The sequence below is a fragment of the Opisthorchis viverrini genome (genome assembly GCF_000715545.1).
Source record: "Opisthorchis viverrini unplaced genomic scaffold opera_v5_271, whole genome shotgun sequence".
NCBI lineage: Eukaryota > Metazoa > Platyhelminthes > Trematoda > Opisthorchiida > Opisthorchiidae > Opisthorchis > Opisthorchis viverrini.
In genome coordinates this window covers 37,892-52,482 of record NW_008751929.1, presented here as the reverse complement: position 1 = coordinate 52,482, position 14,591 = coordinate 37,892, and the positions used below count along the sequence as shown (strand labels likewise).

At 44.8% G+C, this 14,591-nt stretch overlaps 1 protein-coding gene across 1 annotated transcript in view; it reads right to left on the bottom strand.

The window, feature by feature from the left end:
- T265_09366 (hypothetical protein) overlaps nt 1-9,780 on the bottom strand; it is a gene marked incomplete at both ends in the record, with an annotated part of 10,974 nt that extends 1,194 nt beyond the window's left edge. The window contains 7 exons of the mRNA XM_009175408.1: nt 1,025-1,095; nt 2,159-2,318; nt 4,197-4,240; nt 5,765-5,863; nt 9,041-9,161; nt 9,200-9,313; nt 9,766-9,780. Coding sequence (XP_009173672.1) covers nt 1,025-1,095; nt 2,159-2,318; nt 4,197-4,240; nt 5,765-5,863; nt 9,041-9,161; nt 9,200-9,313; nt 9,766-9,780 — 624 coding nt within the window. The remainder of the gene's footprint in view (nt 1-1,024; nt 1,096-2,158; nt 2,319-4,196; nt 4,241-5,764; nt 5,864-9,040; nt 9,162-9,199; nt 9,314-9,765) is intronic.
- Between the last annotated feature and the right edge of the window lie 4,811 nt (nt 9,781-14,591).

Genomic DNA, 14,591 nt, shown 5'->3' with positions numbered 1-14,591 from the left:
AAAAAACCTAACGAACTGCTTACTCAGTAACTGGATTCATTCATGCGGCTCAGGTTTCAGAGAAAACTGTGATTATTAAGGTCATCTGGGGACAAATATGCAGCAACCAAACCTCTGGTATCGTCCCATACCTAATATGCTTGTTTGTGCGTACAGATGAGATCGATGCACTTAATTGGTTGAAACCGTCTAGGGGTGACACCTCATTGTTGAACACCTGCAGCACTCTATGCAGCGTTTTATGAGGGAAGTACTGGCGAAGGAGACAGTAGCCTTTGAAATTTTGCAGGACGTAATGTAAAACGCCGAAGCCAAGTAACACGATTTTAATCCATGGGTGTTTAAGGTTAAACAGGAAGACAAAATGAATAAACAAAACAAGAGAATATGAAGAAGACCAAGCATTTCCAGTCAAGCCAGAGAACATGCTACGTGGATTATATGAGATTCTTTTTACGATATTCTATCCGAAACAACAACTTAGCTCAAACGGGATCAAGTTCGCCCGAAAAACAAAGTGACGGAGCTAAACTTGGGCCTCTGGTTTATGTAGCTGTCCAACTTTGAGGTGTTCTGTTTCTTCCACCATTTGAACCGCGAAAGCCGGAACACAGGGGGCGGAATACGACTATGTAGAGCAGATTTCGACTAACAACTTCTCGGCCACCATGAGCAAACATCACAGAGATGAATATAGTTGGAATACTTGACGAATGTTGTTATGTCTGGCACCCTGAACAAACCAAGAGTAATTCCTACCAATCGAGTTCCTAAATAAAGATGGCCTAATCTGTCTGAGTGAGTTCTGGCCCACTGAGATGTGGATCACGGTGTTTAGAAGATCGCAATAAAATGTCTTCTCCGGCCAGAACAACAAAGCGGCTACGTTTTCAAATCTACTGATACTCAGCTTGGTTAAGTCCGGCAGTGTATGCTTAACTAATTGATTCAACTGAATAAAAGTTAGTATTCGATCAGCGCCTGGTTTCATAAGACACGGAAGGCAGATAGACCAAGAACTCACATCTCCTAATGGTCCATCTCGGTTAAATTTCGAAGCCGTATGGGAATTGAAAAACAACGGTTTTCGATTATCTGCGAAGAAAATGACAATCAGAAAGCAATCTCAGTGCTAAATCCGCACCGAGAACAATCACAACACTTACAAGGACAGTAATGATAGGGACAATTTAGGTTCGATTAGAACATGGCTGACGAGAAATTGGGTACTGTGCCTACTTGATGAGCCCCAAGAAGGGCGAAACCGGTCGTGGGCTATCGAAAGGTTTCCAGCAACCTAATGAGCAGTTTCCTTCCAGAAAATATACTGCGACATCTCGAATTTCGTAGGAAATGAGACATGAAGCGGCCTTCGTGCAGCGCGTTCAGTTGAAGAAGATCACAAAAGAGGAATTCAGCTGAGTCTGCAGTTGAAACTAGATGTGTTTGTGACCAGTGTGACCGCTTCAGTCACACGGTGCATGAGTAACTACATACACTTTGTGGATAACCTCGAAGAGGGAACAGTAGCTGGGAAATCACATGGGGTCTCAAGTCTGATTGCCGAGCCAACGGTTTGATGTTACATTGTTTCGTCTTGATGCATATTTAGTCAGTGAGCGAAGTGATCTTATTGTTCTCTCCCAACACTGTTTCATTCAGCTTAGTTTTCAGGCATACCGCTTCTCAAATCTATGTTCTTGTCCATGGTGGAACTATGGGACATATGGCAGTCGAAGCGGGGTGGCGCTCCGTCGCGGCTTCTGTCAGGGGGGACGTTAGTTACGCAACAACAATCACCTATGAATATTCCCCCAGTCCCACATATAATTGAAAAATCATTATCCTAAATATCCCTAAACCACAGTAATGTAAGTACTCTGACAGTCCCGTGCGAGACTCACCTGTATACTGTGGGAACAAACTTCCTAAGTAGATTAGCTGGTACTGTCCAGATTTATGGGCGTGTGATTTTCAGGCACGGCTAGTCTATTAAAAAAACATGGTTAGTCTCCGATCTGGAACAAATGTTTCTTCTCTCTTGTTTTGCCTACACAGCCTACCGATGAACTAGAAGAGAAGTGCAGGGAGCACTAGCCAAGCAAGGCCCCAAATACAATCCAGTACACAACAGAGGACACACCAAAAAAGCACTCACCTGCCATTTCCAGATTCTTTATCGATGGACGCATTACGACGAATGTTTTGTCCCCTATGACCGCCACCTTAAAAAGCGCCCCATCATGATTCCAAAACTGTTGAACAAGTGTGGGGTAGCTGATTTGCTCTAGCCCTTCTTTATTGAACAGAAGTGCCATCTGAAATACGAAGGTTAAGTTAAAAGACTTCACAGACTCATTATAGGACCGCAATGGCATGCAGACGAGAGCCTGTGGATGAGGTGTGCTAATGAATACAGCCGCCGTGCGGTAGAGATGACTGTCAAAAGCGTTCAAGTACAAAACCGATGCACACTGACTGGGTATATGAGTAGCGAAGTCAAACAGTACGAGGATGCGAGAATGGGGATTTCCCAGCACAAAATAACTGAGACATTTATGCAGTAAACAGAAAGAGAACAAATTCGAGTACTTAGTCGGTTTTATCAGTAAAAATTAGGGCATATTCACAAGCCGTTTACTAACAGGAAACTAGAATGACTGAGAAAGTCGGGAATGAAAATCTTTGAGTTCAGTAATTCGGAATGACTAAAACTGACATCCGGGATCCGGTAAATGTGGGTGTTTTTCCAACAAAGGGATAAAACAATAACCACACCAAGTGTCCCTAAGAAGTCCATTCACTTTCAGGATCGGCCAAATTGTGTTCCCCTTGGAAATACGGTCTGTGAGGAGTCGTATGATATTTTGAACCAACAGCAACAATTCTTATCCACACGTCTCCCACAGATATGGATAAGAGGAACGAATAAATATGTCCCAAGTAGGATATGACAGAAGGTTAATATCCTTTCTTGTAGCAACGGCTCGGCAATAGACGGCTGTTGATACCTAATTTGGATAACGGGCAAAAGGGAATCGGAACCACCTACCACTTGATGGAGAACTGATTTGTTTGCTGACCCGCCTTCAGATACTAGTTTTGTTTGTTCCTCGTGCCAGTTTAACCCGGGTCCAATAAGTGAAGCACCCAGTTTGTGATGATGACGCCTACCAAAGACGCCGGCCTATGGAGCTCTTGCCTTCTAAAACAATCTGGACTGTTTTGTCGCAAGGAGACAGCAATCGCCCGACAATGTCGAAAGTAACTTCGCTTCATCACGACCATCACCTTCAGCTGTAAACTTCGAACAATTGTGCAGTGGTTATAGGCCACGGTTACGTCCGCCTACGATCCGGGAAGATACGGGTAGGAAACTGAGCACTGGGGGTAGCAGCCGATGTAACAAAACAAAAACTAAACACTGTCCGTCAGTGTCTCTAACCATTGATGTGCCCTATCTCAGGAGTCGCCAACCGGAGAGACCGCACTGACCATTGTGGTCGAGTTTGCTGGTAATGGTCTCCATACTTAGCTGCCAAGCCATTGTTCACCCGCGTGCGGCTCGTTTCCACCCTCCACATAGTTGAGTGAAGAGATCCATCCGATGAAATCGGTCGACTGGCATAATGTAAGGAAGTACATACAGATAAAAGCATTAATCGATCAGGTGGGCAATTAAAGCTATCCGGTAATAGGTAAAAAGCCCTAGAATTTTGATGTGATGGATGCAACAACAACAGTCGCCAAATCAACGGCCCGACAGATCCACCAACACTCATGGACAATTCTGCAACACACTATCGAGAGCAATTGTCCTGACATGTCGTTAGTAATGCAGTACAATTCGGAGACTGGAAAGATAACTCAGTAATATTAGTCGCGGAACCAGTCGGTTCTGTATACCGTTAGTTTAGGTTCGATACGCGAACTACAAGAACAGTGTAAGTAAATGAAAACTGAGGAAAAATAGGAAATTGTGAAGGTGAATGAGTCCTCGACAGTAAGCTCCGTGAAAATGGAAGAGTGCTGGGGTCAAACAAACCAAAATGCGAGCACAGGTGGGAGCGCAGAACTCAAAGTGGAGAAATCACCGGACTGAAACGACAAATATGCGGCGCCATTGCGGACAGTGCTCAAGCCATCATGCCAAATGAAAACGAAGAACGTAGGTGACAAAGAAATGAGCGGCTTACGGAGTGAGCACGTTCATCACCATGTGACGATAGTGGCTTACAGACTGAAAATAAAAAGAGCAGTTACCCCGGGTCGTATCTTAATCTCTCAGTATTAGTAATAAAAAGCAGATCCTATCTTGCGAAGTACATCCCTTTCTACAGTGTACTTCAATATTCCTGAAGAGTGAAAGTGTGGGGCTGAACGAGGATGAGTAATCAATTAAGAATCTAAGAGTCTTCGGTTGCTATGGGAACCGTGTCATCGGGACTGAGAACGGCCATATTCGCGACCTATAGTATGCGTTTCACTGTCATGTTCTGAAAACAGGAGTACAATTACTTCCAATCAACAACAGGAACCTGACATTCATCTAATCGGTGAGCTGTGCTGGTCGTCTACATCACCTTCACTGAAATGTCGTTGACCTTGGTATCCACTCTCTGAAGCATACCAGTTACTGGTGCAGAGCAGCTGGGAGAATTTTGGATGGCAATATGAGAATATCCTCAGGATTCGTCAAAAGTAAGCCTCATTTCGGTCGCATTGGTTGTTCGGTTTGTCTTACTACTGTGCCATCTTGTATCAAGAAGGACCCAAGGTAGTCCACTTTATAAGTTCATTCGGATTCATGTGATACAAAAATGGGGGTGAAATACGATACACGACAAAAATCTAGGTCCGGAAATTATCCTTTACTCTTGTAGCTCTTCATTCACAAGTCATTAACCGAACTCCTTCCCACTTTTCAGATGGCCCACAACGATCGCTCCCTCTGCAAGTTCCCTAACCAGTACCACGTGGCCAGCAAAATGAATCGGAATAAGTACTTACTAAACCCCAAAGGCTTTATCCACACTGCAGCTTCCAGTGTCATTACTCCCAGCCACATCGGGTCACAGGCATCTCTTGATGAAACTTGGCTTTCTCTTTCCATAGATGTACGTTGTCTGCGGAACATTTACACAAGACCTTGCTTCGGTCGTGGACACCAAATCACTCAGGATGAGCCCAGATATCTTATTCACCACTCCTCGGATATCCGATTATCCTGAGGTATTAGCTCGGGGTGTACATGGCGTAGGGGTTGTACTCAGTCCACGGGCTTGATTCAGTCGAACGGTTGTCTGGTTAGAATAACAGCAATGCACGTCGATGCTGGATATCGTCCACATCGGTAAAGATTATTTCTGCCAGAAAAAAATCATAACGGTAACTAGCGGCCACGATGAGACACGCGGGACCCTCAAACGCGAAAAATCAAGAGCAAGCGGAGTACTAGAGAACGCTGACCAAACTATAAATCCCCTCGTAGCCCAATCCTCGACAAAATTATGTGGCTACTCCGTTAATCAGCCACAAATTTCGCATGTTATGATAAAGATGTGGTCGAACTCCAGAAAGCTGTCACAATAAAACGATTGGTCTTACTAAAACTAACCGGTCGGATCCAGAAAAGCCGGAAATGTGGATTTTCGATTCACAGATTAAGGCTTGTTGAAAAAAACTCTCAACAAGGACATTATTTATAGCGTTAGATTGGACGACAAAGATAATAAAACATTCAAACAAAGTGATGGGAACATACTGAGTGGAAATCTCAATGAAGCCGCATGCATTCGTTTCACATTGATGGCGGGATCCTTCAAATCAAGTGTACAAAACGGCGGCACACAGATGCGATCCGCTTCACCAAGAAACACGAGGAAGCAAGGTTGGGATATTAGCATATAAGGCTTTACCTCGTATATTGGCACATCAAACACCAGCCACAGTACAGCACAGCTGATACGTGGATAACGAACGAGGCAAGACGTTACCAAACAATAAATCCGAAAATTTCTCGTGTCTAGATTTCCCATTTCAGTAAGACATCACTAAAGAGTTGCAAACAATTATATAAATCGTCCAGCTGTAGCACCCTTTCGGTGCCTAGCTGCCATGCCACACGAAGGAGGCACAAGGGCTGGGATACTGCCAGGTTGCCTAAGACTAGACAGGGGGAAGTCGAGTGGCAGAGGTCAGGTTCGAACCACGGACCTCCCGGGCAGTAAATTCGCACTCTAACCACTTGGTCCATCTCGCCTTAAAGAGTTGCGGAGACACTAGCTTGTCACTGACGCCAAGACAGATAGGGACAATAGAAGCACGACTTCCATGAAACCATGTAACAGGTCAGTAGATGTCAACCTACAGTTTTGCCGAAAAGTCAAACAGACTGCTGAATCACACCCATAACACATGCAGGTTGGACATATTGTCACCCCTGAAAGGGCCTAATGTCCATCTACCTTTGAATCGCTCTAACCACTGAGCTATCTCGTCCCCCGCACCTGCCTTTAACGTATTGTAGGAAGCCTCTGGGTAAAAGGCCTGTTCGGAAGTGTGATTTGCTTTGCTCCACTGCTGTCCTTTCAGATACGGTCAGGATACCTGGGATGAGAGTTTTGCTCTATCACCTAAAGTTTGTGCTACACGGAACAAAGTTTGGGCACTGGACGGTCCCTGAAGGCTTTTGGCGAAAGCAGCGAAACACAGTGCCATATAGGTAGTTCTGATAAGCAAAACGTCCAACAAAGGGATATTGTTTTCTAATACAGACTCAAAGGTAGAAGCAATGTTTTTGACGGATTGTGCTGACTACTGACGCCCTGTTTGTTTCCCACCTTTTTTACCAGTAAATATCACTCATACAAAAGTAGCTGTTTGACACAGAACACTTTATGCGGCGGTCAGCATTACAGTAAAGCTTCACTACAAGAAAACATTTCTTTATGACGGCAACGCATCTGAAACGTCCTTGGTGCTCACAAACATAAACCCTATCTAGAGAAAAAGACTGGATGCTGGGAATGTTAGCTAGAATGGCCTGAAGTGAAGTGCTGAACGCACGCGCATATGGGCAGGTGTGGAAACAAAGTGAGTGTCATTTGTCATGATTCCTGCATAAAAGTTCGGAAAATAATTTTCGGTGATATTCAACCGCTGCGTGGCTCGACCATTAAGCTATCAAGACAAAGGCTTCTTGCTTCTTATTCAGCAATCTCTGAAGCAGGATTATAACTGCCACGCCCGATACACTGGAGTCGCTTTCCGCAGTTACACTGCACCACGCATGCAGTTGCATGTTGATATGCAAAGTATTGTTGTCACCATCCACGATGACTAACAAGCGTTTCCGCCAGATTGTTTGAGTGAATTTTTTAATTGTGGCAGCGTCACGGTGTATAACTGCGATTCAACCCGAAGGAAGCATAAGTGCCAACCAATCGTGAAGTCAAGGCAGGGACCGATCCATGTACATGCTCGTCATTAACTCGCGCCTCAACCCTCATATAAGCAACTGATCGCACGTTCCATATCGTCAGAACCGACAAATTTCCGAGGAATGCAACGTACTTCGCCCACTTTGGGAACAGTTCGTTAGGCTGGAATAATTGAATCCCGTCGGTTTTCAAGGAGACGGTTAGTAATTCCAGTAGAGTTACAAATAAGCTTGTCATGATGACCTTTTTCCAAGATTTGAACTGCACCGGATGGGACTTAAACAGATTACAGTGTTTACCATAATGACGTTTTCACTACAAAGTTGAAAACATTCCACAATCACAGTAAAGTCGTTTGGATAACTCATCTAGCTCATACGCTACAACAGAAAGATAGAGAACTGGGTGTAACTCCAAAAGTGTGGTATACTACGGCACAATGCGTCGACGTATGCTCATACACTCGGCCGATCACGATGTGCAGCTGACATACGTGTAAACCAACAGGGCGAAAACGCAAGACGGTGATCCTCAATCTTGCCTATTACGAATACCTGAGAACCCTAGGGGCATGTGACGTTCATTCACTACATTTGCATACATTTTTACTCATCAGCATGGCACCCAAGCAATCAACAACTCCACATCCCTGGAATTTTCTCTAGTACCTTATTTATAAGGCTTTCAAATAAATAAATAAATAAATCATGGTAGCGAAACACCAGTGTCGAACACTGATGTCATGTTGTCGATAATAAGAATAATGATAATGATAATAATAATAATAATAATAATAATAATAATAATAATAATACAAATGGCTACCCACAACGATTCATTGGAAAAAAACATGTGGTCTGTAGCACTAAGATCCACTGCGTACAGAAGAAACAGGATTCACTTACCACTCTGATTAACTAGTGGCTAGGAAACAAGAATGACCTCAGCACTTCTGTCATCACGTTCCCACTGAAGGACAGCTACGAAGGCTTACCACCAGCTTTTGAGTGTACTCACTCGTATGCGCGTGTCCAACACCGTACGACGAGGTATTTGTCAGACAGAAAACGGGAGCACAATCCTACTATATATATATATATATATATAATGGCATTTCTTTCCACATTAATGAGAAATAACGAAGGCTTGAAAACCCCTAAATTAGCCAAATTCTCGAAACAACTGTTCCACCTAACCTACGGTAATATAGAAAGAGCTGAGCCGCAACTGTCCTGTGTAGGTTGACCTCCTGAGGGTTCCTTCGGAGAGCATCGAATGTACAATGAAGCCATGCTGCTTCAGGACTACTTTTCCTTATCTCATACATGATATTTACTGCCAATCGATTTTTCCCCAACTGGAAGCCAAAATAGCTAGGTCTGTCGTTACCAATGACAGATGACCTGAGGTTGGGCGACAATTAACGTAGAGATTTCCTGGTTCCTCCAGCTTTGATGGTTCGTCACTACGTCGTGACACGGAACACGCAGTGAAGGCCATGGTATACAAAAGTATCTTCCAGTTGAAGATGACTTGTCATTTCCCACCAGAAAACACGAAAACACACGAAATTGAGTGACACAAGTGGATTTACTTACCTAGATCTGAAGACTTCATTGCCTTCTCGATTAACAAAAATTGTTCATGACGCCACAAAAGCAATCGGACATTATTCGGCGGATCGATGCAGACAACATTTGGATTAACTCTCAGAAAGGCCTAGAAATCAACTTCAGCAAATGATGGTGAAGATTTACATCGAAACGCTTAGCGCAATCGTCATCTGAAGAAAGGTGGCAGTTCAGGAGCTCGGGTATCTTCTGGATTATCGCATCAACCTCTATGCTCTCAAGATCATCAATAGAGTGAAGCTGAAATGCTTGGTTAGTAAAGCGAAATACGACAATACCTTAACGAACCGCAGTGATGGAGAACTGCATAGAACATCAAGATCCGAAAAACAGCTACTTACTGATGCGCTGTCAAAAATGCATCCAGATTCATTTTCCGTCCCTTTTCGTTCCCCATTATTATGCCAACAACCTTCATGATTTCGGCTAAAATGTGTAAGAAATTCCTATTACATTTTGGAATAAATTGATTAGCCCCAGCCAATTGTTGAAATGGTACGCGTTTAAGTTGTCACCAGGGTGTTAAGTATCGCTGTAATGGACGACAAGGTTCTGAGAACACTGACCACCACCCCGCGATTTTCTATCAGAGAAAACGTTGAGGTCAGTGCTCTATTATGGTACAACCGTAAGTTAATCTGATACTTTGCCAGAAAAAGCGGAAGACGCGAGCATCAAGTTTTAATGCGAACTTTCGAAACAGACATTTAGTTGCCAGCACATGCTACGGTTTCATCGCCTCCAAACGGAATTCCACTCGAGTTTCAGCAGCACTCATTGGGCGGTGGCGGTTGCCTGAGCAATGGAAGTTAGCGGGTGTGTACCCCTCGTACAGACCAGAAGATGAAAATGACCCAGGTAACTACAGATATGCTTCTTTAATGCTTGTGATTTGGAAGGTGATAGAATAAGTTGTCAACAATATCCGCTGAAAAGAGACTAAACCTTAGCTTAGTGTGGCGGTTTGCGTACCTCTATCACCCGCCGACCTATACTAGGGGTTTCACTTTGACAGTTGCGGAGTTTCTCACACCAGGTCGGTTGGCAGACAGAGTTTTGACGGACACTGATTTCTGGTCCTCCGGGATTGGGGTTTGAAAAGACAAGACGGCTTGCTCCACAAAAACTTATGCTATTGTGGTTACGGCATGGCAGCTGCCACTTGCTTCCTTGAAGTCATGTTTTCTAGCCAAAGGCTTTGGTTAACGGCACTAGTCATCAGCCATTTTAAAAGTGGGCACCCAAACAGTATCCCAGCTTACGTGTAACTAATGACGTCACGACCAACGTTCCGCTAATGTTCCACTCTACAAGGTGGTTACGACTGAAAAAATGGAAAACTAACTGATCATGCCTCCAGAACGCCACTGACATCGGTTGGCAGCTATATCTTGTAGTGTCTCCAACCAGGCATAGTGAGGATCACGCGGTCCCCATCCTGGAAGTCGAGTAGCACCGACAGCACCCAAGCGTTTCGTTATCTCCTTCATACTCTGCAAGAGTTGACGAGTGTCCTCAGCGAAGATCATGTCGGTTAGAGGCAATTCGTAAATACGTCTTGACAAGATCGGATGTGATGAGGTCGCTGGGGCTGAATGCAGGCCTGCATAGTGTTCTCTGTAGACTTCAGATACCATGATTGGGTTACTTGCGGGTTCTTTGGTTGTCCCTGAGGAGGTTGCAAGCTCATTTTTCAGGCGTTGTCTGATGTACTTCAATAGCACACTTTTGTTTTCTGGGCGAGGTCTGGTACCACGGCTTGTGTTCGTATATTCCATTGATGGATTTCTGATTTACGACAGTTCCGCTCTTACGAGAAGCCGGCTGGTCTTCTGTGTCACCCGCAGTTATCCTTTAGAAAAACGTTTGGACCTCTTTCCCAGAAGACACCGGACCTGAAGTAATTTTTTGTCCATCCAGATGCACGCTCGTTTTTTGGGATGAACATTGCGTCAGCCTCGTGAATTTTCTGGACAATGGTACTGTCTAACTCATTCACTGAGCTTGGTCCTTGTTTTAAAAGTGCGAGAAAGCTACTCATTTCTGGAAAGTCTTCACGGTAGAAATTCCGAATCCACGTCTGTGGCTCCGGATTCCTGGAACAGTAGCAGATGAAATGCAGCATCAGCGGAGCGTTAGTTGTTACCTGATCGTTGATGTGTCTTTCGTTGGTAATGGCCAAATCCAGGAGGGATAGTAGTTGGCCTGCGCGGTATCTGGTGAGTGCGACGACATTCGATCCAGGCTTCTATTGAACGACTTCGACCAGCGCCGATGCAGTGTCGACAACACTCAATACGGAGGATTGCCATCCAGAACTTTGGAGCGTTAAAACCACTTACCGGCGAGAGATGCGTGGTATATATAACACACCGAGAAGAGAACCGATCCCATGCAGCGGGTTTTGGATCAACAATGAGTATGGAGACAATGGGGATGGAGGGAGCCGCATGTAAGCATAAACCAACCCCACCTGCTCCTCTCCCCTACCCCAAATTTCGAGTCAGTTGGTGGGGCCTCTTTTCCAGAAGACACCGAATCCTTTTTTGCAGTCTGTGGCTCGTCCGAGTGCGTGCTGCTTTTTTGGGACGGACATCGCATCAACCTCGTGAACTTTGTGGACAATGGTCCCATATAATTCTTCCACTGAAGCCGGTCGCAATTTAATTGTTCAAGAAAGATGCGCATTCCTGAGAAGTCTGCACGGCCGAAGTCTCCAACCTCAAACCACGTTTGAGGTTCGTGATTTCTGGCCCAATAGCAGATGAAATCAAACGTCAGCACACAGTGGTCGCTGTGTCCTAATGGAGCGTTAATTGTTACCTGATCAACGAAGTGTCTTTCGTTAGTGATGATGAAGTCCAGGAGGAATGTCAGTTGGCCTGCGCGGTATCTGGTGAGTGCGACGACATTCGATCCAGGCTTCTATTGAACGACTTCGACCAGCGCCGATGCAGTGTCGACAACACTCAATACGGAGGATTGCCATCCAGAACTTTGGAGCGTTAAAACCACTTACCGGCGAGAGATGCGTGGTATATATAACACACCGAGAAGAGAACCGATCCCATGCAGCGGGTTTTGGATCAACAATGAGTATGGAGACAATGGGGATGGAGGGAGCCGCATGTAAGCATAAACCAACCCCACCTGCTCCTCCCCCTACCCCAAGTTTCGAGTTGGTTGGGAAAATGGAGTAGCCGTCTATCGAGATCTGCGCGTCAGCAACAGCTGGTGTGAGCCAGGTCCCTTTAGGTGTGACTATGGACGGCTATTCAAGACAAAGACTGAGGTAGCTTGTGTGTCCGGATACCAACCGCCCATAGTGACTGACGTCAAATGGACGACTGCGTCACGTGCGGATACGGACCAAATGAAGGCACGCCCGGATTGGTCAAAATTTCGGCCATTCTGGAGCGAGCATTATAGATCAATACTCGCCCCCCCCCCCCAACAGAGATTTTAGCACGACTTGCTGGACACCCTACAAGTAGGGTTGTAATAATTTTCTTTTGTTCCCAAAATGGGCTGTCAAAACGTGCACTGCCTTTTCATATACCACAGTGGGTTGAGCAGGAAGCCGAGGACTGCTGTGGTTTGTATATTGCTTTTGCTTCTTATATAACGTTACGTATTTTGTCAGTTGCGTAACACATTTTTGTTTGAATACGAAAAACTACAAAGACGCGTACCCGTACAAGTTCACGCAATACAAACGTGGTTTTGCTAGCGCTTAAAGCGGTCATTCGCAACTCGCATGAGCTAACCCTGGTTTCATATTTCAGACTATCCTCGAAATCTATTACTGAAAACTGTTCACAAGACAACCATGATTGGATTATTGTTTACTTGCTGACCTGGAGAAATACAAACTATTTCAAAGAGAACAACTCTTAGAGAGTCCTTTCCATCTGACCCCTTTATTATTGTATAATCAATCTACCGTCATTCTTTTTATTTCTTGCCACACTCCCGCTAAAATAGCTTTCTGCGTAGCTTGGCCACTACAAAAACTCCACGTAGTTGCACGACTGTACAGCAACTCAACACGGTACAGATGAGCGCTTCGGCAACAGTCTAGCTGGTTCAGAACGTGAGGGTACTCCTTGTTGGCCAGATTGTTGATGTGGTTCAGTGTGTGATGGGTACGAGTTTCCATGAGGAAGACCGAGCTGTCGATTTTAATAAGCTGCATTGCATTGGTATCAGAGAGTAGAAATCGAGTGAATTATGGATTTAGTGCTCTAAACGAGCGGATTTGTGATCAAGCACCCGCCCACTCAGTAGATCTTTGTTACGACTGCATCCACGGCTGGACGCTTGAGGATGCGTGTGGCCCTGGAATCCCAAGGCTCAAGTCTATACCACTTGGTCTTACGACTGACAAGTATATACTCCCTTTTTGACTTGACCTTCGCCACACCCGATAATGCATACGGTTGCCGAAACCCGCTATCGAATCCTCGATATACACATGACTCCCTCATTATCGCCAATTGGACCAATTCAGCGAGTAGTGAGTTTGCCGATTCATGGCGGTCACCAGTTATAGAGCGTCATATTCATAATAGGAATGATACCTGCAGCTATCTCGCGACGCCGTCTTATCTACAGACTAGGTGTGCATGTCTGGGAAAGGGGATCATCCTTGCGTTGCCACTTCACAGTTCATGCCGTTGTCCAACGACGTTGTGCTCAGTGGAAGTTGAGATCTGTGAGAAAATGTGTTGTGAACAAGTTCGCGGAAAATATCATTTCATTTATTAAATCTGAGGTGTGCAAGGCAAACAAAACGTCAAACCTGGTCTCCCAGGGTGAAATTTGTAGTAGATATTCTTTAGATGTTTTTTATTCTTAAAGAACACTGGGGAGCGCCAAGGTATGCTAGATTGCTTATTTCGTGTCTTATATCATGTTAACCGACGAAAAATACGAACTGTTGGTGGTCCGTGGCCCTGATATTTCGCTCACTTAAACAAAACGCTACAAACAAAATATCACCGAAAGGCGCAAATGAATTAGACTAACTCCTCGGTAAATTCACAACTTCGAAAATTCTGTAGTCGGGGCAAAAATAATTTTGGTGTGCTTTTAGTCATCGGCCACTATTTACTTAATTGACTTAAAAACACATCAAATGCTCCTCCATTGGTTGCGCTATGGTCTTTACGTTTTGGCCGTCTACATTCTATTCCAATGGCCTTAGTGGTAATTGCCTGTTCACTAATACTAGCTTTTCAGTGACTATTGCTGTTTGCTCGTTTCAAATGACCGAACCAAATTTCCGGTAGCTTGAATTCTTTGTTATTGCACTAGCAGCAAATATAACTGCTCGTTGGGTTGCCACCTTGCAGATCTGGCCGCTTGTACGAGAGATGAAATCCTCGCGTGCTGTTGGGGCACGACCTGCACGGAGGGTCTCCATGTTATTTTACACCACCGTGCGTTTGTATACCCGACACCTTTCGGGCGTCGCGGATGCTTCGCACATTGCTGGTATTTCTGGGCCTAGCCTTTG